The 22,914-nt window shown below is 47.8% G+C and overlaps 11 protein-coding genes across 11 annotated transcripts; 6 read left to right on the forward strand and 5 right to left on the reverse strand.

Moving 5' to 3' along the window:
• Positions 1-214: 214 nt before the first annotated feature.
• Positions 215-460, forward strand: N7447_004821 (uncharacterized protein; the record flags this gene model as incomplete). Its single annotated transcript, XM_057229083.1, has 1 exon — positions 215-460. The coding sequence occupies one exon, from the start codon at positions 215-217 to the stop codon at positions 458-460; it is 246 nt and encodes an 81-aa protein (XP_057084173.1).
• Positions 461-591: 131 nt separating this feature from the next.
• Positions 592-2,112, reverse strand: N7447_004822 (UbiD family decarboxylase; the record flags this gene model as incomplete). The annotated part of the gene is made up of 1 exon (XM_057229084.1): positions 592-2,112. One exon carries the CDS (start codon positions 2,110-2,112, stop codon positions 592-594), a length of 1,521 nt encoding a protein of 506 aa, XP_057084174.1.
• Positions 2,113-2,495: 383 nt separating this feature from the next.
• Positions 2,496-3,134, forward strand: N7447_004823 (UbiX family flavin prenyltransferase; the record flags this gene model as incomplete). The annotated part of the gene is made up of 1 exon (XM_057229085.1): positions 2,496-3,134. The coding sequence occupies one exon, from the start codon at positions 2,496-2,498 to the stop codon at positions 3,132-3,134; it is 639 nt and encodes a 212-aa protein (XP_057084175.1).
• Positions 3,135-6,356: 3,222 nt separating this feature from the next.
• On the forward strand, positions 6,357-7,409 carry N7447_004824 (NAD(P)-dependent alcohol dehydrogenase; the record flags this gene model as incomplete). Its single annotated transcript, XM_057229086.1, has 1 exon — positions 6,357-7,409. One exon carries the CDS (start codon positions 6,357-6,359, stop codon positions 7,407-7,409), a length of 1,053 nt encoding a protein of 350 aa, XP_057084176.1.
• Positions 7,410-8,483: 1,074 nt separating this feature from the next.
• Positions 8,484-8,792, forward strand: N7447_004825 (uncharacterized protein; the record flags this gene model as incomplete). Its single annotated transcript, XM_057229087.1, has 1 exon — positions 8,484-8,792. One exon carries the CDS (start codon positions 8,484-8,486, stop codon positions 8,790-8,792), a length of 309 nt encoding a protein of 102 aa, XP_057084177.1.
• A 1,504-nt stretch (positions 8,793-10,296) lies between these two features.
• N7447_004826 (WD40 repeat domain-containing protein) lies at positions 10,297-13,662 on the forward strand (the record flags this gene model as incomplete). The annotated part of the gene is made up of 4 exons (XM_057229088.1): positions 10,297-10,839; positions 10,895-11,166; positions 11,219-12,058; positions 12,111-13,662. 4 exons carry the CDS (start codon positions 10,297-10,299, stop codon positions 13,660-13,662), a joined length of 3,207 nt encoding a protein of 1,068 aa, XP_057084178.1.
• A 580-nt stretch (positions 13,663-14,242) lies between these two features.
• Positions 14,243-18,112, reverse strand: N7447_004827 (SPO22/ZIP4 family meiosis protein; the record flags this gene model as incomplete). The annotated part of the gene is made up of 18 exons (XM_057229089.1): positions 14,243-14,740; positions 14,806-15,096; positions 15,187-15,324; positions 15,383-15,546; positions 15,599-15,684; positions 15,740-15,926; positions 15,982-16,127; positions 16,183-16,313; positions 16,367-16,586; positions 16,636-16,671; positions 16,732-16,783; positions 16,835-16,916; positions 16,965-17,038; positions 17,097-17,352; positions 17,415-17,557; positions 17,613-17,663; positions 17,717-18,010; positions 18,076-18,112. 18 exons carry the CDS (start codon positions 18,110-18,112, stop codon positions 14,243-14,245), a joined length of 2,886 nt encoding a protein of 961 aa, XP_057084179.1.
• A 464-nt stretch (positions 18,113-18,576) lies between these two features.
• Positions 18,577-19,495, reverse strand: N7447_004828 (uncharacterized protein; the record flags this gene model as incomplete). The annotated part of the gene is made up of 3 exons (XM_057229090.1): positions 18,577-18,619; positions 18,686-18,882; positions 18,947-19,495. The coding sequence occupies 3 exons, from the start codon at positions 19,493-19,495 to the stop codon at positions 18,577-18,579; spliced, it is 789 nt and encodes a 262-aa protein (XP_057084180.1).
• A 213-nt stretch (positions 19,496-19,708) lies between these two features.
• N7447_004829 (uncharacterized protein) lies at positions 19,709-20,574 on the reverse strand (the record flags this gene model as incomplete). Its single annotated transcript, XM_057229091.1, has 2 exons — positions 19,709-19,947; positions 20,304-20,574. 2 exons carry the CDS (start codon positions 20,572-20,574, stop codon positions 19,709-19,711), a joined length of 510 nt encoding a protein of 169 aa, XP_057084181.1.
• A 648-nt stretch (positions 20,575-21,222) lies between these two features.
• N7447_004830 (uncharacterized protein) lies at positions 21,223-22,238 on the reverse strand (the record flags this gene model as incomplete). The annotated part of the gene is made up of 5 exons (XM_057229092.1): positions 21,223-21,375; positions 21,437-21,544; positions 21,603-21,767; positions 21,821-21,905; positions 21,994-22,238. The coding sequence occupies 5 exons, from the start codon at positions 22,236-22,238 to the stop codon at positions 21,223-21,225; spliced, it is 756 nt and encodes a 251-aa protein (XP_057084182.1).
• Positions 22,239-22,598: 360 nt separating this feature from the next.
• On the forward strand, positions 22,599-22,875 carry N7447_004831 (uncharacterized protein; the record flags this gene model as incomplete). The annotated part of the gene is made up of 2 exons (XM_057229093.1): positions 22,599-22,637; positions 22,696-22,875. 2 exons carry the CDS (start codon positions 22,599-22,601, stop codon positions 22,873-22,875), a joined length of 219 nt encoding a protein of 72 aa, XP_057084183.1.
• Between the last annotated feature and the right edge of the window lie 39 nt (positions 22,876-22,914).

Here is a 22,914-nt window from a genome sequence, read left to right on the forward strand (position 1 = left end):
ACAAAGAATATGATGATGCCGAAAATGGCTTGTGTGGCCGTGGCCGTCGCAAGAGTAGTGGTTCTTACACGAAGAGTGACTGATGAGACTTCACCAAGAAGAACGACAGCCATTCTCTGCCATCAATAGTGGCTGGTTTCGATGACAATGTCGAATCGGACATCCTTAGATTTGTGTTGTGAGGCCGAGAAACATACCAGCTTGAGCTAATCTCATGGCCTTTTATTTTGGCTATGCTTGGGCAGCTACCTTCATCGCCGGCGGAGACAATGGTACCTGGCTCATGATGCACTCTTCGGCCCCAAGCGCCGCCATTCTTCTTGTCGTTGCAATTAACTCGTCCACCTACGATCTGCTTCCGCATGGATGGCTCAAGGTAGTCAAAGATACATCTGATATGTTGTACTGCTGGTACGTAGAAGCCAAAGGGATGGAGGGAAAGGTTGAGTTGTTCAGATAGCCAGATAGCTTCTTTCAAATTTCCAGCATTGATCTCTAGATGTTTGTACAGACTGGTTAACTAATTTCCCTTTGATCCCAAATTTCTGCATGTTTGATTTTGTATACTTCAAAAGAAATATAAGATATACGTCATATCGCATCGAAGCCATATTTTGTCCAGTCAGTTTCCACCTTCCTTTGAACCTCAATAGGATATGAACCCTTGAAAGATCCAACCTTCCAAGGAAGCTCTTCATCAACAAACTCGCACGGAAGCATGCAACACTTCACTACCTTTTTGTTGTTGCGGTCTGGCTTTTGACCGTATGCAACATACGGAATTAAGGGAATATTTCCATATTCATCAAACAGAAACTCGCAAGTTCCAGCCTCACAGCGGGTAGCCTCTGCCCATATCAGGTCCCGAAGATCAGTAGGATCAATATCCTCTCCGACTAAGAACACCTTTGGGATGTACCATCCAGGCTTTGAGCCAAATACCACATGCCCAAGTTTGGTGGAAAATTCATCCATGTTGGTATTCAAGTCGCAAAGCTTCTTTCGGTCGACTTGAATGGCGAGCCAATGCGCATGCGATTCAAAGGGACACCAAACCATTTGAATGGGCAACCCAGCACTTTGGCAAATACTCAATACCTCCGCAGCTATCATCACCGCCCACACGGTATGACTCTCTTCGGTGGCTCGTCCAGTAATACAGATGGGTAGGATTGGATCTTCACGGTAAGTGATGGCATTCACTTTGAAAATCGGACACTCCTTGGTGCGTCCTGGATAGACCAAACCGTGATACTCCATCATCGGCCCTTCCGGTGCAGTCTCAGATATCGAAGCGAATCCCTCCATCACAATTTCTGCATTTGCAGGAACACGAAGATTATTTGTTTCGCACTTGACCACGTCCACCGGCTTTCCAACCAGAGCACCGATGTACCCAGCCTCATCTTGCCCCTTGGGAATTGGCATACCGCCCACCATAATCGCGGCTGGTGGAACTCCAAAACACAAGGCCCATGGCATATCCTGCCCGATGGCTCTCCACTCCTCAAAAATGACCCCGATATCTTGTTTTGGGATGATCGGTCCAACAAGTGTACGCTTGCCGTGGACCATAGCCCGCGTGATGGACCAGTTCGTCCAAGTTCCATTTGGCTTTTGGACAATATGCATGCCAAAAGTTTCTATGAACTTCCCACCATCATGCTGGTGTAAAAGAGGAGTCGGAAGAGTGGTGAGATCGATTTCGTCGCCGAACATCTTATATTCTTTGACTGGCCCAGACTCGACTCCATTGGGAGGCAGCGGCTGAAGGTTCTTAGCTTCATTGATTTTGTTAATAATTTCCCTCCCTGTTGCAGAGGAAGGTAGCCCTAGACTTTTCGCAATCCGCCCAAGTCTCTGACCAGGAACGCGGCTTAGTCCCACGGGTGCTCCAAGGACGCGGAAGAGCCCGTTGCCTTTCCGACCCATGATGTTTTCGAACAGGGGTGCTTTATCCTCGGTTTCATAGACCCTGCGAGTTATTGCCGCAAGCTCCATTTCAGGATCTATCTCTTCTTTGATAATGAGAAGGTCATTTTCATCATCGAGCTCCTTTAGAAACTGGCGTAGGTCCGCAGCCGCTTCTGAATGGGTTTGGTACGATATCATGATGTGTCAACACAAAATGGTGAAATATGGAAGATGGAAGGTGCGACTCTGGAGTCCGCTATACAACGATACTCTCATTATGCAATGGTATATGCTTTACATGATGGGGGTACCCCGATTTGGAGATCGACTGCAGCTATGTAACAGGATTTGTGCAACACTTGGCACGATCGACATTACATCTCACACCAAAATTGTGGCGTTCTGAGGGAACCTAATCAGGAATTGCGCATGATGCACTGACGTTAGGGTCTACACTCTGCCCATTTTAGGAACTACGAACACTTATCTGGGATATCTTCATGTGAACAGTTTGCTTTCTGTCATGATCGTTAACCTCGTTTTCATCCCTGATCTTATTCCTGACTACCCATTCTTTGACCATGGACGTTCTCAAGTCTAGCTCCTATTACACCGCGCCCGCTGAAAGCCATACTCAACGTTTGCCCCCAAGAAAAAGAATCATCGTTGCCCTCACTGGTGCAACGGGTTCTATTTTAGGGATCAAAACACTCATTGCTCTGCGCCAACTGAACGTGGAAACCCACCTGGTGGTCAGCAAATGGGCCAAGGCGACTATAAAATATGAAACCGACTACACCATTTCTAATATACGAGCCCTTGCGGACTATGTATATAGCACCAATGATATGGCTGCGCCTATAGCGAGTGGATCATTTCGTGTTGACGGTATGATCGTCGTGCCCTGCAGTGTCAAAACACTGGCATCAATCAGCTCAGGTATCTGCGATGATCTCATTTCCCGTGCAGCAGACGTCATCCTCAAGGAGCGACGTAAGCTTGTTTTAGCAGTGAGGGAAACTCCCCTGAGCTCCATCCACCTACGCAATATGACCACTGTAACGGAAGCTGGCGCTATCATCTTCCCTCCTGTGCCAGCTTATTATATCAAGCCCTCGTCAATAGATGACTTGATTGACCACAGTGTTGGCAGGATGTTGGATCTTTTTGATCTGGATACAGCAGGATTTGAGAGATGGACGGGGTGGAAGAAAGAGTGACATGTCTTGATGGTGACTGTCGATCATCAATATTGCGACTGCGGGGTATACCGATTTTATTGTAAGATTGCAAGTTTCCGCAAACATTGGAATATCATATCTGTGAACGTAAATCAATATCCGTGAAAAAAAGGGGTGGACTAAGGGTAGGTTGCTTGTCAGTTTAGGTTGAGTATTTTCCGCAACTATATAGAGACGGGATCATGATAGACTCAGCCTCACTGAGGACTGTCATGGCCTAGACATCATCTGTGGTGCCTTCATCGCGACTTCAAAAGCGTTGGAATTCCTCGAAATCCAAGACAGCGCTCACACCGTCTTTGACAAGGGACAATACCGTCAGGAGGCCTCGATCTGGATCACCGATCATCCCGTTGTTGGGGTTTCCGACTTACAATAGCCCATCTTGTTCAGAGGTAACGATAAAAATACCAACAATTGCTGAAATTATGATACTATCACAAGAAACTGTATATATGATGTGAAGACATGGTAATATTTCATACATATAGTCCCGAGAGAGTCCAAACACAGTAGTTACATGACCACCTAGTCGCCATTCTCACCGCAAGCTTAATAGTTTCCAATATGGCAGCATTCAGCAATTGGTTACAATCTCTACTCAAATGGGCCCTCGGTTATCCTTGAGACCGAGCCGAGGAACCAGAATATGAACATCCCCTAGAGCACCGTAATTAGCTCCAGATATTCTTTCTACCCGCGCACCTCATCATGTCCGAGAACATTTACACTCGTTTCAGGGTCACTATTTCTGAGCCATGCATAGCTGATGTTGAGTCGATCGGCCGGACCAGTTTAACGGAATTATCCCAAAGTAGAAAAGTCCAAACCTAGGACTTGGTTCATGGCGATTCTAACATGATTTAGTGTATGGCTGGAACTACTCCCCACCAATAGGTCCAACTAACTCGTGTTGTTAATGTCAGACCACCACGATGTGTATCCCACTTGCTCCCTCGGAGCATCCCAACCAGCTTCTACAGAAGCTAGGCGCCTCCCACAATCCGGACTATTTTCGATCATCTCTCTACAGACCCCTCTGTCTGTGTAGTGATTTTCTCACGGTCTGACGAAAGAGCATATTCAGTTGGCATAGATCTTGAATGGGCTTCCAAAGAAGGTTCATCTTTTAGTCCCCGACCGGACAAGCATGTTGACCCCGCCAGACGTGCCACCGCCCTCAAACGGTTAGGAGTTGAGTTTCAGGAGTATATTAAAAGTATTGAGAAGTGCGAGAAACGTATGGAACCCTATTTTCTGTTAATTACATCATTCACCACCTTTGTGCAAACTCAATGCATATAATTGAACTATTCATGCTGGCAACAAACCATCCATATAGCTGTTATTTGTGACGTACATGGTTTTGCACTAGGAATGGCAGCCGATTTGTGCTCAGCTACTGATATTCGAATTTGCTCCAAAGGCACAATATTCTGTGTCTAGGAGGTTGACATCGGAATTCTGGCACGGCTGCCCAAATTTGTAGGGTCGTACAGCTGGGTCAAAGACGTGGCGATGATGGGACGAAACTTTGATGCGGATGGGAAGAAGCTCTTGAAGAAGCGTTTAGGATTGCCAGAAATCTGAGCGAAAAGAGCCCGGTAGCTGTACGGATGGTCAACCATTCCTTGGATCACAGTCAAGATCGCACCGTTGCAGAGGGTATGTATAAAACTTGATTCCGGCTCCTTCATGTGCAACAAGGGACACCAATGTTAATAACTTATTAGGGTTTCAATACCAGCTGGCTTATAATACCGCAGTACTTCAAACAACGATGTTCCAGTTGCTATAAAGGTCTTGATGTCGAAGATGGTACCGACTTTTGAGAAGCTCTGGTGAGAATATAAAGGCAGTACCTCCTAGTTTCATTATTCAAATTTCATGTAGTTGGAGATGCTACAATTTGTCAGAGTTTCATGGCAGCCATTAGATTATCACCACGTCACCAGTATCCATCTCACTTCTGTTGATTAGTCCTTTCTTCTTTTAGCCACCATCAGCTCTTGATGTAATGTCAACAGTCTCACTTAATGTACAAGAGCGAAATATCTACTGAGTACGACTGCTTCGTATATTGAGGGCATTACTCTCAAGTACGGCAGGTTTTTGGGTCCATCGTGCCAACCGGCTTTCTCGCTGAGAGAAGTTAACCAGCAGTTATGAATCAACATTTATACTTGTGTATGTAGTCTTCTAAAAGTCTAGAAATATCCCGTATCAAAGGTGTCCCACTAACAAATGACGGGATAACTAGTTCGCCTTTGGATTCTAAAAGACTCCAGAAATGACCTTAAAAAAGACCGATAAGCTAGACTTTCTCTACGGGATGTACGACCTAGTGATTAAGATTAGGACAGGACTGATACGACAAACCTAAAAGGACCCCTTTCGCCCTCTGCTCAGGGAAAACTGACCCACATCATCCGCTCTCAGTGGGAGCAGTGGAAATTATTCAAGGGCGATCACCAGGGGATCGTATAATGTATCGACAAACGAGTGTGTCAATCTACTAGAGGAAATTCCCATATACGCTGACTTTAAGTATGTCTGTAAGGCTCTGCCCCTAATAGTCCGTATAATACCTGGACGTTCCTGTATCTAGTATGTGACGTCATTGAAGAATTTAGGTGGAGTTTTTCGTGGACGCAGGACAAGGGCGTAATTTGCCATCCACTGAGGTACCGGTCGGGACAATTGAAGCATCACATATCAGAGATGATAATATCTTTCCCGAGTTTAATTCGACCCAGGGTCAAAAGTCTCCGACAAGCCTGGTCTTCGGAGGAATTACACCGCTTGCTCCATATCAAATATTGGATTTGTGGATATTTTGCTCGGAGGATCACCCTCTATGGTTTAGCTTGACACGAAATTCCCAACTTCTAGCCGGATGACTCGGCAATAGTAGTGAGTTTGGGTTCGATGGCTGCTAACCTTGGAACTGATCGACGCAACGTGCAGAATTCTCTAGAACAACTTTAATGCTTGGATCCACACCTAGCAGAGATTTCATTGGTGATGTGTAAGGACGGAAAATGGCGCGGCTCAGGGCCCACGTGGACATGTACATCCAAGACATGTAAAACCTGTAAGTTATAGAAAGATATTTGATATAAAAGGCCATGTGTCTTGTCTGTCCTCTTAGCGCTATTATTCTTCATTTTCCCACAAATTCATAATTTACTTACTATAATAATGAGTGTCACTTTCGAGGTTTTCCGCGGCTCCAAGGAGGGCAAGATCGTGGCCGACAAGACCACCCGTACCCTACAGCCCAACGAGGTCTACATCGAGACAACACACTCCGGTCTATGCGGCACAGATGAGCATTACCTCTCTTCCGGCATGGCTCTCGGCCATGAAGGTGTCGGTATCGTTCGCCAGCTCGGCCGGGACGTCACCAATGTAAAGGTTGGAGCCCGCGTAGGATACGGATACACACACTACGTGTGTGGAAACTGTTCAAAGTGCTTGACGGGTACGAGTTCCCCCCAAAACAAGATCAACAAGTTGACTAATAGTAATCAAAAACTAGGCTGGGACCAATACTGCGAGAATAAGAAGGAATATGGCTCTCACGACCACGACCTGGGCTCGTTCAGCGGCGGCACCGTTTGGGACGCTGGATGTGTCGTCCCCATCCCGGACGGCTATGAATCTGCCGATGCCGCGCCCCTGATGTGCGCCGGCGCCACCGTCTGGACCTGTCTGACGGAGTACGGTGTCAAGCCAACGGACCGGGTAGCTGTCATGGGTATCGGTGGTCTTGGCCACCTGGCAATCAAGCTCGCTTCAGCAATGGGTTGCCATGTTGTTGTTTTATCGAGCTCGGAGGCGAAGCGCGAGGAGGCTCTGAAGTTCGGTGCGTCTGAATACCACGTCTTCCGCAAGGGCGAGGAAATGAAGGACTTCAAGCCTGTGAACCACCTGCTGCTCTGCGGCAGCGCCAATGTCGACTACCCTAGCCTGATCCCGCTTATGGACGTGCATGGCTCAATCTACCCCTTGACAGTCGACTTTGCTCCCTCACCGGTTCCCCTTCTGTTCATGAATATCAAGGGTATCCGTATCCAGGGTTCGCTTGTTGCATCGCGCCGCAGTCTGCGTACATTGCTTGAGTTTGCTGCCGCTAAGAAGATTACCCCAACTAGCATGACGTTCCCCTTGACCAAGGATGGTGTCGAGGCTGCTATGCAGACTCTACGTGATGGAAAGATGAGATACCGCGGTGTTCTGGTTCGGGAGTAAACAATGATGGCCATCGATAGAGAGGTTTTCATAGCCAGCATGTATTATATTGACACTATTAGCATAAATTTTATAGATATGGCAAGTGCAGGTGCAACACAAGCGAAAGTGAGATAATACGTGAGGTATGCTTAACATTATGGCGGTCGATGTAGCTAATGAGACGCTTGAGGGAGGCAGGCTGCCGCGAGATCTTTGACCCGATAACTTCAACAGCAAGTTTTCGTCCTACGATCGCATGACCTGCATCATTAAAGGCTTAGTACCGTTCTACGACGATATTGCCGTATCTGAAATCAACAATACTGAGTGAAGGCTAGTCTGCTGTGAGTTTACGACATACCTCAAACAAATACCAAGCGTGCCGAGGATAGCAAGACGAAGCCCCACGCCACTTATTGTAAAATAGGTGCCGTTATTGAGTTTTGACAGAAGAATCAGGATATAAGATATCAAATCTGAACATATAAGGCAGAATTTGCCTGGTTAGGTCCCTTATACAGGTCAGCTGACAGAGCGGACTCAGCGGCGCTCCTGAAGGCATCTGGGAACTTGTCCTGTCACCACAAAGATTCTGGCAACGTGAATCACCTATTAAGCAATACATACCATGACATCTGATCTTCTGAATGATTCAAAAAAATTATTGATGCCGGATTAAAACCCATGCTACAGCTCGCTGGCATTTGACTTTCTTAACACCACTGACTTTTCCACTCTTCGCGCTTGCTCCTACAAAGATTTGCCCTTCTATATTTATCACAAAATGCCCGATCACCCTCAAGAACTCACAAGGCAGACCCGCCAATTGCTTCTTTTTCAGATGTTGACTTAATACCGAACAATACATCAGTGGAGGCTACATCACCCAAAGACCCCATGATCCCAGAGAAAAGAGTGAATGCCAGGAGGGGCTAAATGATGGCATACAGAAGGGCTAGGAGTAAGGTTAAGAAGGAGGCTGCGATTCAGCGAGAATCTCAGTCGAGACAAGGTCTCAACCCTCTCGCAGCACCATAGACTGGAAGGATACCAGAAACGACTCAATCCAAGCAATCACCCCAAAGAATTCCCATGGAGCAGGCTACTCCTCAGAATCAATTTACCGGACCAGCTACCGCAGAGTCCATTATCAACCACCTCTCCAATCTCGATTTACAACACTCAGCCCCTCCATACCTGATCTATCACTTCTTCTACGGAACACTAGCAGTACCTTCACTCCTCCAGCAAATCATTTATCTACCAGATAAACAGAAAGTACGCAAAGCTAATGTCATCGGATACACCATTGCCGAATGGGGCGACTATCCCGCTATAATAGAGGGTCATCCTTACCAGGAGATCGACGGGTATGCATACATCGTGCAATCCGAGGAATAGGCATTGGTACTTGTCAATTATGCAACGAAAGCTTATGAGTCATCGCGCTGCTGGATCTATTTCACCGATGGGAAGAGGCCTGCTGGGTTGGTGGTATGACGTTCATGTATGGTGGGGACACGAATGCTTTGGTAGCAGCGATTTGATCTGAATCTTTAGAATCGGCAGATATGTAGGAATCTAGGTTGCTCTATGGACAATTTGGAATCCCAGAGTACTCCGTAGAGATAGAGACATTGCTGAAATTGGGTACTCTGTGAGCAATCAAAAGCGGCAATATGTGAGCACTAAAATCAAAGGGGAAAGGCTTCGAGTGCCAGGCATTACCTGGTATGTGATAAGCGGCTGCATAGGCTTCCCTGTCCTGAAAGACCCACATCAATGGCGAGGGCCGAAGTTAAGAATTGAGATACACAAGAATAGTTGACCGCTTATGCGATACTGTGATGTCTTTTCGGTGGTCTTCTCAGATATTCTGCTTGGATATCTTTAAATATTTTCTCCCCTTTCTTAGTTCTATAGGTAGGTAGACAGGAGAGAGAAAGAATGGGCTTAATGTGTGACACGTTATCTATGTATAACCTAGGATATAGTTTTGACGGCGAGAGACGACCAGCACTCCTTGCAGCCATGATTGTACACCAGAATGTGTAGAATCCTAAACTAAAGGTGGTTTGTAGAATGAAGACGAAATTCTATGACTTTAGTGCGAAAAGTTGCATGAGATTTGCAGTCTGTATGATTGGTAGAAATGGGCATCGGAATGGACAGGTCAAATTGTGTGAAATTAGGGCACCGGGGTGCACGAGACCATCGAGGCACGTGAAAAGGTGTACGGAGTACAGAGTCTCAGATTAAAAGCAAATCCACCTGTGGACCTCGCGTGGACCCCCCGTGCGCCTTTCGATCTGATCCGATCTTTGATACTTAGTATACCTTCCAACGTACTCCGTACTCCCATCAAAGCTCACGTTAAGCCGAAGGCTCGGGTTAGTGCGGCGAACTGTGCGTACACGACCCACCGTTCATCTCGCGCTTTTTCGCAGATCAAGGGAATTCAGAGCTCTCGAAGCTCTCGATAAGTGGGATTTCGGCAATTCCTCAAATCCCACAGGCCAATCAGAAGCCAACCAGGAGCCCTTATAACCTTATGGAGCCAGGGGCATCCAAAAGGTTCAAATTCCTCTGATCGACTGGAATGATCTGCTTTAGCGCGGAATGAGCCTCGTGTTTATTTCTTTTTCTCCTCCTCCACGCTCTTTTGGTGAGTTCTATATTTGTGCATGGAGATCGGACTCGGCTGATCAGAGCTTCATTTCAGCTTGCCCCCACTAATTCTACCATCCCTCCACACTCCCTCCTGACCACTCCCCGAGATAAATTTTCCAGGGCCTACTACAGCCTGACTAGCACCAACGAAACTGCCTGATGGGCTTGGCTTGAAATGCAAACATCCCGCACTCTCGACGGACCTTGAATCACCGACCGCCCATTTCCCGAGGATATGGCTACCACTGCCCCCCTCAGTGCGAAAAGCAAGCTTGCTGGACCCAGCGCATCCTTGAAAATCACTCCTTCGAACTCTCCAGTCCTCCGACCAGGGACGCGATCCCCCAGCAAAACCGCTCATCAATCCTTCTTGTCCCTCCAGACCGTTATCGGCACAACAACAACCACACCCAATGGCTTTTCAAGCCATGATCAGAGCAGAAGCTTTGCGCTATGCGCTGGATCAGCAGCGGTTCTCGCAGAATTAGACGAGAACGACAACATAACACAGCGCTTCTTCCGAGCCCGCCCCTCCGCGACCAGCGTGAACCCATCAACTTCTTTTTACAACCAGTCAACTCCGCCGGCTACCCCGGACCCGAGATCACGATCAATTTCCCATATTCGATCCAACCCGCACCTCAATATTCCCAATGGGTCTCCGTCAAGCGAAGTTATCGACAGCGGCAGTCCACGCGGATGGTCTTCGAGAGAAAGAATCAAAGCAGTGACGAGTGTTTCGATCAGCCCGAATGGAAGGTTCCTCGCAGTAGGGGAGGTAAGTGGAGGGAGTTGATATAAACTATTGCAGAACAGCAGCTGACGGCGTCAAGACTGGTTATAATCCTCGAGTTTTAATATTTTCGACAGCGAGAGATGCTTTGCCGGATGTTCCTCTATCCATTCTAAACGAGCATACATTCGGTGTTCGCAGCCTAGCGTTTAGCCCCGACTCTCAGTATTTGGCAACGCTCGGTAATCCAAATGATGGATTCCTCTTTATCTGGGCAATAAATCTTAAAAATGGGTCGGCCAAGCTACACTCCGCGAATAAATGCACCTCGTTTATCAAGGATATGTGCTGGGTCGGCCAGAGCTTGGTCACGTATGTTTGATCGGATGCTTAAAACTAGCAGTCAGCTAATATCGTTGCCCAGGACCGGTGTACGACATGTGAAAGTCTGGCGTCTTCCCACGGTGCTTCGGCCTGTTTCACCGACCAAGTCACGTTTGAATATCGAGGGAGTTGGTCCCTCGCCCAATCCTGCCCCGAAAGCACTATCTGGCAGGAATTGCCTACTAGGCGCACTGGGCGACAACAGCTTCACGTGTGTGAACAGTATCTCGCACAACGAGGCTGTCATCGGCACAGATTCAGGGGCACTTTGTTTTCTCGATGATCGCGAGGGTTCCCAAAAGATGATCACGGTGAAGCAAGTTGGATTCAGCATCACATCATTGGCCGTGGACTTTGACCAAGAGTCCATATGGCTAGGTGGACGAGGAAGGCACATGCAGCGGGTGCCATTTGAAGTTCTACGATCATCCAGTTCATACACGCCGATGTCTCCTGCCCGCTTTGACAAAAGCGCAGTTGATAAGAAAAGCAAGACACCGGCAATTACTTGCATGGGGTCTCTTAATTCCCATTTGGTCACTGTTGAATCTACCCGCGCGATCCATGTGTATCCGATTGACACTTTGGGCGAAGATGGTGAACAGGAGGAGGGCGAGTCTTCCATGCCTGCTCATCGAGATCCGATTCTTGGCATTTGCCGCATGGATTTCCCAAACGACTTGTCCGCAGACTTCTTCACGTGGTCTCGTAATGGTTCGGTGAACTTTTGGGATGCTGAAGGCAAATGTCGAGGATCGAAGAATATCGACCTTGACCAATACCCTGGAAAAGAAGACGATGCGGCAAACGAACTCAAAGTTTTGAGGACTGCTGAAAATGCGGACTGGTTTGTCTCTGGTGACAAGTTTGGTGTATTGAGGTATGTGTGAATTTGAGATAGTAGCCAAGCTCCTCAGCTGACTCTGATGCAGAACCTTTTCAAACTCCGACTGGACTTGCCTTGACCAGGCGCGCGCCCATGGCGGAGAGATCACAGATGTGGCCATCCAAAGCATGGACCATATCTGGTTGATAGCTAGCTCAGGGCGTGATCGGATGGTGCAACTCTTCGAGAAACGAGACATGGAGTTGCAGTTGATTCAAACCATGGACGATCACGTCGGAGCTGTTGGACAATTGATGTTCATCAACGAGGGCGAAAGGCTTCTTTCGTGCTCCGCAGACCGCACCGTTGTCATAAGAGATCGCGCGACACGCGAGGCGGATTGTGGCACGTCTGTTGCCTACCTCATTTCAAGGGTCATCACTCAAAAGGCTTCCCCCGTGTCAATGACACTGTGTTCAGACGACTCGAACATTTTATACCTTTCTACTATGGACCGTTGTGTTTCGAAATTCGATATCCCCTCCGGGCGCCAACTTCACTGTTTCAAGGCATCTGATTCGGAGGCAGCCGATGCGGTGGTTTTGTGTTCATTGACAGTTGCCTCTGAAATCTCAGGTCAGACCCCCAAGGTTCTTATAGGTGTTTCGAGCACCGACAAATCTATTCGCGTCTATGATCTGGAGCGAGACCAGCTCCTCACTGGTGAATTTGGCCATACAGAAGGTGTCACCGATGTGTTACTTCTTGAGGAACGTGATAAATCCGATGGTTCCCAAACCAAACGCACAGTGGTCAGTGCCGGTATGGATGGTATCCTGATGATATGGAACCTAGCTGTCCAGCAACATGTCTCCCCGGACTTCATCGGGAACACACGCGAGGACGACGAAACTCCCGTAAAAGAAATCACAGCGGCGAGACTCCCTCTCCGAAAAGTCCTTTCCCGCAGCGAGCTCGCCGGATTCCAACGACCGGATAGCCCAAATCCTACAACACCAACACCTATACGCGAACACTCACCAACCCTACTCCGCAAGCTATCTCGACTATCTCTAGCACCATCATCACTAAAAAACCATTCCGTCTCAGAAACACCATCCCCCTCAAACCGCCTCTCCCCAACACAACGCACACCCCAAGACCGACACCGCCGGTCCCCATCCCCAGTAAGCCCGAAATCCAAAACCCCAACACCGCGAAAACCCCACAGCGCAAGAACTACCAACCGGCGCACATCCCTCGACTTCCGCAACCGCAGCAAAACGACCCCGCGCAGCGAGTTTGGAAGTCTAGATATGTCGACCGAACAGCTGTGTCGGACTCTGCGAGCGTATCGCAAGAAACTCAACAGCTCGAGTCAACGCATCCAAACGCAAAAGGAACTCGAGCGCGAACTCAGTCTCACACTACGCATTGTTGGTGGTCGTGGACAGAGCAGTGATGAGAGCGCTGAGAGCGCCGAGACAGAGACGGATAGTAGCGGTAAGGATATGGAGAGGGAGCGGAAACAGAGCTATTCGGCTGTGTCCAAGTCGCCTCGTATTCCTCATCGTATGCCGTCTACCCCGTCGTTGCGGTATAAGGGGACACGGCAGGTTTCGCGGAGTCGCTCTTGTGATACGAACAGGGAAGAATGAATTTCATTCCTTCATTAAGGAAAGACATTGCATCTCTGGTGTTTTATGGCTTCGGTCTAATTGCTACACCGCTTTTATATCTCATTCCCTTGATCCTATCTTTTCTTTCTTTCTTACTGGCATTTTGGCCTGTGCATTCTTTTGGAATTTCTCTTTTCGTTTGCCTCTTTGCATCTATGCATCATCTACTGGGTTTTTGGTGGACGATCTTTCTTTCTACTTCATGATTTTTTTTAGAGATCATTTCCCTTCTGATGATACCCATATTTACCTTTTCAGAGGCTGTACGTCACCTCACCTTGATCAAGATCATTGAGCCCTTTCTTTTACTTTCTTTTGATCGGGAAAATATAAGAATACTTAATTCATCTCAATTCATCTCAGCCTAGCACTTCACTACACACATTCCTCCGCCTAACCACAACCCTTTTCAAACATCATCGAATATCTCCATCCGATCATCAGCCTAACCTCGACCAGTAGCGTCTTGATAAATGCTTCTTTCTCACTACACGCATTCTCACCATGAACCCACTGGGATTATCCAGATCAAGTCAGTCCGACAACTCAAGGTCTCAAATCAAACCAAGCTTCCCACCCTAGTCTGAAGCGTCCGGACCAGCTGTCTTCCCTGGAGACCAGGCGCAAGCTGAGCAATACGAATAGCCTTGTTCGCCCAACGCTGACAGTCCTCGTCCTGTGTAGCACGGTAAAAGTCAGTGGCCTTATTAAAAGCTACTGTAGCAATCTTGATCAATTCCGCAGCTGGATATGTAAACTCATCCCTCAGTGTCGAGTCGGGCTGAATGGAATGCAAATCCTGCTGTTCGTGTTTAACCTCTTCAACGCCGGCCTCTTTGTCTACTATTGCAAGGACTCTATCGAGCACTTCTTCAGCAACCTCAGCGTCGGCCATTTTGACATCCAGAATGTCAATTCCAGTAATGTTTATGTGTCGGGGCGGTCCGACAGCTAGAGAAAATAGACAATGGAGGTATCGGGGCAAGGAAACCCGGAAATCGCGTTGGAACGTGGTAGGGGGATCATCTTGTAGCTCGCTGAGTTTTGACATGATGCGCTATTGTATGAATGTCAGTAGTTGTTCGGAGAATGTAGTACCCCGTTCATAAGAGTAGAGCGCACCTTGACGATCTGAATCGCCACTGTGGGTGGTAGATTCCATTGGAAAGTCAAATCTATGATCGGTGCGTAAAACTCCGGCTTGGGGAATTCATCGTCCGATGCACAGATGTCGAAGATATCACCCCAGTGCCTGAGATACATGGCAGCCTCAAGGTCAAAAAATTGCGCAATGTCATGGTGCCTGTCTTCTTTCTCGTTCGCGGCCTCGTCTGTCTCCTCTTCTCCGTCTTCCCAACCGTGCAGCTGATCGAAATCGATGAAACAAGTGCGTACATTCAGGTAATGCGTTATCTGCAGATAGTCAGTATGGTCATCATGGCCTATGCTGTTGTGACATTTCCGAGGAAAGGCGGGTCTGTCTAAAGAACGGTTGAAACCTACCTTGTGATTCAGATTGTTCTCGCAACGGGCTTTAAGGGAGTGCGCAAGAAGACGGAGGTAAACAACCGCAAATAAATGCTGTCTGGGTCCCTTGGAACCCATCTCGGGGTATGCAACCCGCCGATATTGAAGCGCAAACTGAAAACACATTAGTAAACATTGCCAAACATACACTTTGCATGGGTTTAAAACAGACTTGTCTGGAGTAATCCAAGACAGAAGTACTCCACAGGAATCCAGAAGAATTGATAAGTTTCAAAGCGAGTTTGTAAGATGCGAAATACAGCCATTGCAGTTGGGTGACTGAGATTTCCTGGTCGCCACCTTCAAACATGCTGTTCTCTTTTGCATAAGACAGAGCTACCAAACGGTCAGCATCAAGAGATTGGTATATCTTGAGGGGAAAACACACCACTCTGGAGTACAGTCTCGATACAGTTGCCAAGCCTCTGAGTGAAGCCTCTGGAAAGCTCTTGGAGAAGAAGAGTGATTGCAAATCTGTTCAGGACAAGTTAGTCTTATACACGAAGTCATATATTTCAAGCATTCTCACATGTAATGCTCAGCGGCGGGAAAGTCGTGATGGTAAATATCATCCGCAATCAAACATTTAGTAAATTGATCAAGACAGTTCATTACTTCTTCTGGTTTATTTTGTCTCTGAGCCTCCATGGCGCACGATAGTAGACTCATTTGCTTGTGCGGCACGGGGTGCACAGGAAAGCCGAGATAAAAATGCCCTTTCACATAGTTAGAGTAGACCAGAAGCATCAAGGTTCCATAATTTATTCATACCGGAGCCGTCTCTCCCCTCCAGCAAGCTTAGCTTGTAGGACAAATACAGCCGTTCGCAGTCCACCTGGCTTTGGATTAAACCCCGATCCATTAAGTGACGAGCAGCAGCGAGGTTTCCAGTCTGTAGATAACATGCTAACAGCTTCCTGAAGAGACGTTAGCCCGCAATGCAAGTTAGACGTCAACCTTTCTTCCACTGACTTTTGTATAGCGATCTGGATAGATTGGCAGCAGTGCTGAAAGATCTTCGGTTCGTTGCACATCTGAAGCCAGAGTTGTGCAGTCCAGTAGTCGTTCTTGAGAAGAGCACCGCCAGTCATTTTCCAGATGCACTGTTTGTAACTAGTCAGCTATTTTCATTGACCATAATGAGAGGTCACCTTACAATCACGGTGGCGTGAGCTGCGCTGGCGCTGATTGATGGATATCCACGTTGCTCGAGTGCGTCGATCACATCCCGAAGATTGCGAATGCGAATGGAATCAGAGCATTCCGATCTGCTCAAAAGTAGCGTGAAAGCAACAAAACATTTCTCTATCCATTCTCTTGATGGTAGAGGGCGCATGAGCAATATTCTAAGTGCTTCCATCCCGTTGTCTGAACCACTATACAACCGTCAGCAAATTCTTCGTCAGATCGGATGTATCAAGGTACCCTGCATCTCCAAGAGAACGGGCAAATTGGAAAATTCTGGATCCACTGTTAATATCCACGAAAAATGACCAGGTCAAGACTGGTGACATAGCTCACATTGGCATATTCATATCTGTGAGAGTCGTCTTCTCGACCAGCCTCTGCAGACCTACAACATTATGGTTAATTCCATTCCATTCCAGATCAAGATCAGTCTTACCTTGGAGTATTCCGTGGCTACCAGGATTATTATGTCCCATAGAGAGATCAAAAAGGACCACAGCAGGATGCACTGAGTAATTCTAGAAAAGTCAGTTTCAATTCTAGTAAGTACACTCTTCACAACGTACTTTTCTCAGGAATCTCATTTGAATATCGTACGTTACGGTTGACTGGGGGCTTTTGGTTTGAGTACAAGCCACAGCTGTAGGTGGTTAGTCCGGCGGATCATCAACTTGATTAAACCAAACCACACCACTCACCGAGGGAATGTCGAACAACCAGGTTCCAGTTATCTTGATCTGAAAGCTTCATCACACCCATAATGGATGAAACTTCCAATTGATCGTTCGCTCTTTGCAGCCATGTCACTGCAATGTCAAACTGGCGCCGTGCGAGTGCAGAGTCGCCAATGATAAAACAAGTTTCGAAAACCGCCTCTTGGTCATCTGACAAAGCAGGCAGAGAGATTTTATTAAAGAAATGCTCGGCGATATCTACTCGGTCCTGCAGCCAGGCCTGTAATACTATGTCAGTCCTGATGTTGACACACAAAACAGTGTTCCGACAAGACGACTCACCAGTCGAGCACGGAGTAAGTTGTATCGAGTGGTGAGGTTGCGGTTAATGGTAGGATCAAGGCCAAGATGAGCAGGCTGAATACTTGCCAGTCTCAGAGCTGCGATTGACAAGATATTCAGCGCAATGTCGCGTTGCTGATTCACTGTACTTGTTGTTAGATCTGATGAAGTCATCAAGTGCGATATAGGATGGTGTACCAATGCAAATACGGGCCGCCTTGAGGGCCAGATCAAGAGCCCTGATACTCCCTGTAAAACTTCAGATAAGCCCACTTCAATATATACTAGGGGCGATGAAAAACCTAGGAGATCAGGCAACACAGCCATGTTCAACACAGCAAACGCGAGAGCCCTCACTTTGCCGAGCACCAACACATTATCCGGATTTTGACCATGCAATGCCATCAGCTCGATGCAGTCATTCCATAGCAATGTGCCAGTCGTATCCAGCTCCTCGTTGCCCGATGTCATTACCACGAGACCAAACGGGTTGCGGTTGAGCTCGGCATCCAGTCTGAGCATGACATTGGGAGAGAGAAGAGGACTTCCTGAAGCACCGACTGTGGATAAGATTGTATGCAGATTGTAAGCAAAGTCTAAGGCAGAAAAGCTTGATGGTTAGCTACTGTATATCGGGGGCGACATGATGTGTGCCTCATACCTGCCAGAGCCTGGCGTGGTCCAGACAGTTGCGCCATGGGGATTACTTGGGAATTGGAGAGAGGGGAAGAAAAGCATGAAAAAAAAGAGTCGAGAGAAGATACAAGAACAGTCGAATCAGGGGTAACGAAAGGGTTAAGAGAATAAAAAGAGAGAGAGAGAGGAAATGAGAGGGAAGATGTTTGGAGTTGGAGGAGCGTGAAGGAACGAAAGAGACGGCTGACTGACTCGTAGAGGCTGCCATCCAAACGCCAGGTGCCTGTCATCTCTTGACAATCGCAAACCCGGGACATATACATTACTCAGAGCATTATCCTTTTAATTCCTAGATATCATTCACCTCAAAACTGACTATTTGATGTTGTACACATAAATCGAGCACTATACATTTTTCTGCGAAAAGCACAGCCAAAACACGGGGAATCACTAAACCAAAAGATGATACCAAAAGAGAAACACTTGCGTGACATAAAATAAATAACAGTCTACCAAAAGAAATATACTATTTATCGATGGGGAGGAAGTTCCCAACGATGAGAGACGGGCTGCACAGTGTTAGTTCCGGAGACTTATATCTAGTGGACAGCTGGATAATCAAAATGAACACATACATGTTGTGGTTATCCCGTCTGATCGTAAACGAGAAGCAGCAAGTAATACCATCACTCGTTGAGTTAGGGTTGGGGCTCTTCAGCATGCAACTAGTGAGCATGGCCTTTTGGGTATTGTCAAAAGCGATAGCACCGAACTTTTCCCAATAGCTGACCAGCTGATCTTCGACAATAATCTCGTGGATAGCAAGTTTGCCCTATAGGGAGTAAATATGTGAGTTTGGCACTATGACATGGGTGGTCGCCAGTTTGGAAACCTACATCTCGGAGACCCTCAACCGGGACATCAATCAGCTGCGCCATCTCATTGTTCCCGCGGAAGATTTCGCCCGTTCGACGCCAGCAGCAGGCCGGGATAGCCATACTAGCAAAGACGCGGTCGTACTCCATCAGACTCCGCTCGAACCACATCTCCACCAGAATCAATTCGACATCAGTCAAGCTCTGCATGCGTTCTCGGAACTTGGGCCGGAACTTGTCGAGTTGCCGCAGGATTTTTTGCCGAGATATTGGTTGCATGTTCTTTTCCATGTACTGGTTCAGGCGTGCGTATCCCTTGACGTAATTGAACGGTTTCAGTAGTCCGGCATCATATTTCGCTTTGAGAAGCTTGTTCATTCGCTCTTCTGGTGGATCAGTTCCTGCCGGGTCGGCAGCGGTCATGTAGTATGTTTCCCGGGCTTTGTCATTGCCGACTGTCGAGGTTGGTCGTTGAATCGAGTCTCCTGGTACTTGACTTTGTCCTGGCGGCGGAAGCTGTGCTGGAGGAAGCAACCCGTTCGGCATCCCCATACCATTCATCGAGTTCATCAACGATGAATCGGGGTAGATTCCCTGCATATCTGGATTTTGGAACATTGCGCCGTCGTCCAAAAGACTGTTACTGAGGAAATCTCCGAGCAGATTGTACTCGTTGGTCACTTCATGTGCATTAAACATGTAGGACGGGTGGAGAGAATGCATATCCTGGAACTGATTATGACCACCTACCCAGTCGTTGTATTGCATGACTATCATGCCACGTCAGATGAGTGGAGGTAAAACAAGTTTGTTTGCGAACTCACGGTGAGAATTAGCCTCGAGGCCCTGACTAGATGCAGAGAGATTTGCAGGCGGAACCGTTGAAGGCGGGTTCACAGCCGAGGGTGCAATTCCGATCGTGGTATCAGGGAATGATTGCTGACCAGCAGCATCGGCGACGTCGACACTCCTAGGCATGCTTTGAACGGTGCCCAATTCATTGTTAGACGAGCCCTCGTCGTCTGCAGCGGAGTGTTCGTGTTCACTTCGTCCCCGTTTCGCAGTTTCCCTCGGCTCGTCATGGCACAGGTGACCGATGTTTCGCTTTATACACCGTGTGCAGGGCCGCTCCTTCATAGATTCAGACAGGTCAGCTGGTGTTTATTTTCCGCAATTCTGTGTTCAGGGTTTCAGAAGCGACGGGTTGCGGAGGGGGAGGGGAGAGAGAGGCGTCGTACCGAGTCGCAGGTCATATGCTGTCCCACACGAACAAAGCCTCGTTAGCAAAGGCAGTACTTTGAATAGATATGCGCCAGCACTCCATGGCCTATTCCGTATAATAACCAAGTATAATGGCATTCCCAAGAGGTAAACTTACCGAGCGGCGGCAATATACACAGGCTGGAATTGCGGGAAACGTTAGCGAAGATGTTCTTATCGTTATGCGCAACAGAATCGGCCGCGCCAAGATCCCTGTGCATGCTGCGCAACGGCTCCTTACCGTGATTCACCTTCCGGCGCTTCTTGGGACTAGAGTGACTCGCCGAGCCGGTCGTTTCGGGTTTGGCAGAGTCTTTGATGCTCGTATCCTTCCCTGCATCCCTGGATTTCGCATTGGAAGCGCCTAGCGGCGCATTCTTTTCGGTCATTGCGCAAGAGATCAGTGAGAACCACCAGGGCCAAAGCTAAGTGGCTGCCTGCAGACCAGTTGGTAGTTGTTAAACGTCAAAAAGTTCTTAAAGTTGGGGATGGAGAAAGCGGAGTCACCCCTCCGAACTCCTCCGCATGGGGTTGGCTGTTTAGGCACACGCCACTTTTGGGGGCGAGACCTCGGTCAGAGGAGTTACTGCGTACATTTTCTATGCTTACATTTTAATTGAAACCACATTGATGTACGAGGACTGATGTTTGATTGATTCTCAATTGTCTTGTTTTTACATGCAGTGCAGCCTCGGGTTGTCTGATCCTTTAGGACTTTCCAGCTTGGACCAAATGCGCACGATACCCCTTCTAATTTAGTATTCATAGTTTAACCCTGCATTACAGAGTAGTTATGTTGATGAGAGGTTCAACCGTGCCTGGTTCCACCGTACGCAGCTATTCAGCGAATGCATTGCAATGCGGTCACGCGACAAGGATTGCCGATGTAATTCCGGATTGCCAAGCTCGGTCGGTACTTGGCTTGCGTTTTTAACAGGCACACATATCCTGAGCCCGAGGTCCTTCATGTGTCAATCATAAGCATCAAAATGCGGGGATTGGTGGTTTATGTGGTGTAGTGATGTCCAGGGGGGCGATCAGTCGTTAGGCATCGAGTATAGATCCAAGGCAGCTTGTGATCGAGTGACGGCATCACCGAGGCCTGCGAATGGGGCGGTATTGTTTTGCATAGATTGAAGGTGGCCGTGTAGTTGTTTCATAAGACCTTGGACTTCGGGGTCGGCGTCCAACTAAAATAAAAAACAATGGTAAGTTGACAGGGCGAACATGCATAGTTCAAACAGTCCATACCTCATCTAGTGTCACTTGGCTATCTTTCGCGCCCAGAAGCGTGAACTCAGCGGATCCAGAACCCTCGGTTTGAGGAAGTGCATCCAACTGTCGAAGCACAGGGTGTTCCTACGATCGTAAAATATTAGCCAGTCACACTTGGAAGCGAGATGAGTTTGCTGCATACATTCTTAGACTGTCGTTTCCTTTCAGCCTCGGCCCGTTTGGCATTCTTGTCCATTTCCTGGAGCGATTTTGTTTCAGCAGCAAGAAGCGCTTCTTCTTTCGCAATCTCGGCTTTTAATAGATCGACACTATCATTCATCGTAGCCAATTGGCCCTCAAGGGAGCGCTAAAAATGTAATCAGTATGGAGTTGTCGACAACCGCAGAGAGAGTCACATACGTGCTCATTCAGCGCAGATTCGTAGTCGAAGTTGGATTCCTTTGTTATGGGCGGAAACGGCATTCGCGGGAGTCGTTTACCTAAACTGAAACCACGCGGAGTATACGGTTAGTATCATCCCTCGGGACACTAGTAGCTCTGTGGAAGCTACCAGACTAAGCATGGGGCCTTACTTTCGCACGACCGCTTGCACGGCGCCCTGTGCCTCAATGCGCTTGCGCTCATTCTGATTTCGCATTATCACCGGTCGCTCGAGAGAGTGGAACATGTCCTTGACCTTTTCCTGGACGGGTTCCGGTAGAGGGGCCCATTTCGACTTGATGGTCTTCTCTGGGACGCGGCGGATGTGAGGTTTGAGGTATGCGTAGCGCTTGAGGTCGTCGGGAGCATCGTCCGTGTGTTTTCGTTTTGGAGGCATGGTGGTTTGAGGGTGTTGGGTCTGTCGAGGTCCACAATTAAGGTTGCGTCGCGTCTTCACATGCAGGCAAAACAGAGCGGTGGAGACAAAACATGGAGATAGTCAGCCTCCGCACGTCTTAGTAGTCTTGGCCTTTACATACAACATAACTATGCTATTTTAGAAGAAATTAAGTCGCGGTTAAACGTCGAATTAAATTGTATCTACATCGGCTTGAAAATTGAATGTGTTCTAGATGGCGATAAAACATCGCTTTCGCAGGCCAATGCCTCATTTATTCTCCTTATTATGGGCTACGTAGTCATATACGTTTAACGTACGGGCGAAAGCGATTGGAATAAACAAACATGTACTCAAACTATGTTCTGCCAATACAGGCCTTTCAAATTATGCACTAGGGTATCGATATTTGCCGAGGACCAGCGGAAAGGTGACTTGTATCACCGACAGCGGGTAGATGGAGGGGGAAAAACACGGCGAGGAAAGAGTATGCAGGGAAAATATGCAGGGAAAAAATGGTATCTTGTGGGCCAGATTTGCGAAGATGAAATGTCAACTCGCCATGCATACACAAAACTGTCCACCCGCTGAAACGCTTGCAATCCCCACGAACAAAAGAGGCAGGGACCATCCATGAGATCATGAAGTAAGGCTGTGATCTTATCACAGAAGGGTA

This window comes from Penicillium robsamsonii (genome assembly GCF_028829455.1).
Source record: "Penicillium robsamsonii strain IBT 29466 chromosome Unknown utg000003l_segment0_segment0, whole genome shotgun sequence".
NCBI lineage: Eukaryota > Fungi > Ascomycota > Eurotiomycetes > Eurotiales > Aspergillaceae > Penicillium > Penicillium robsamsonii.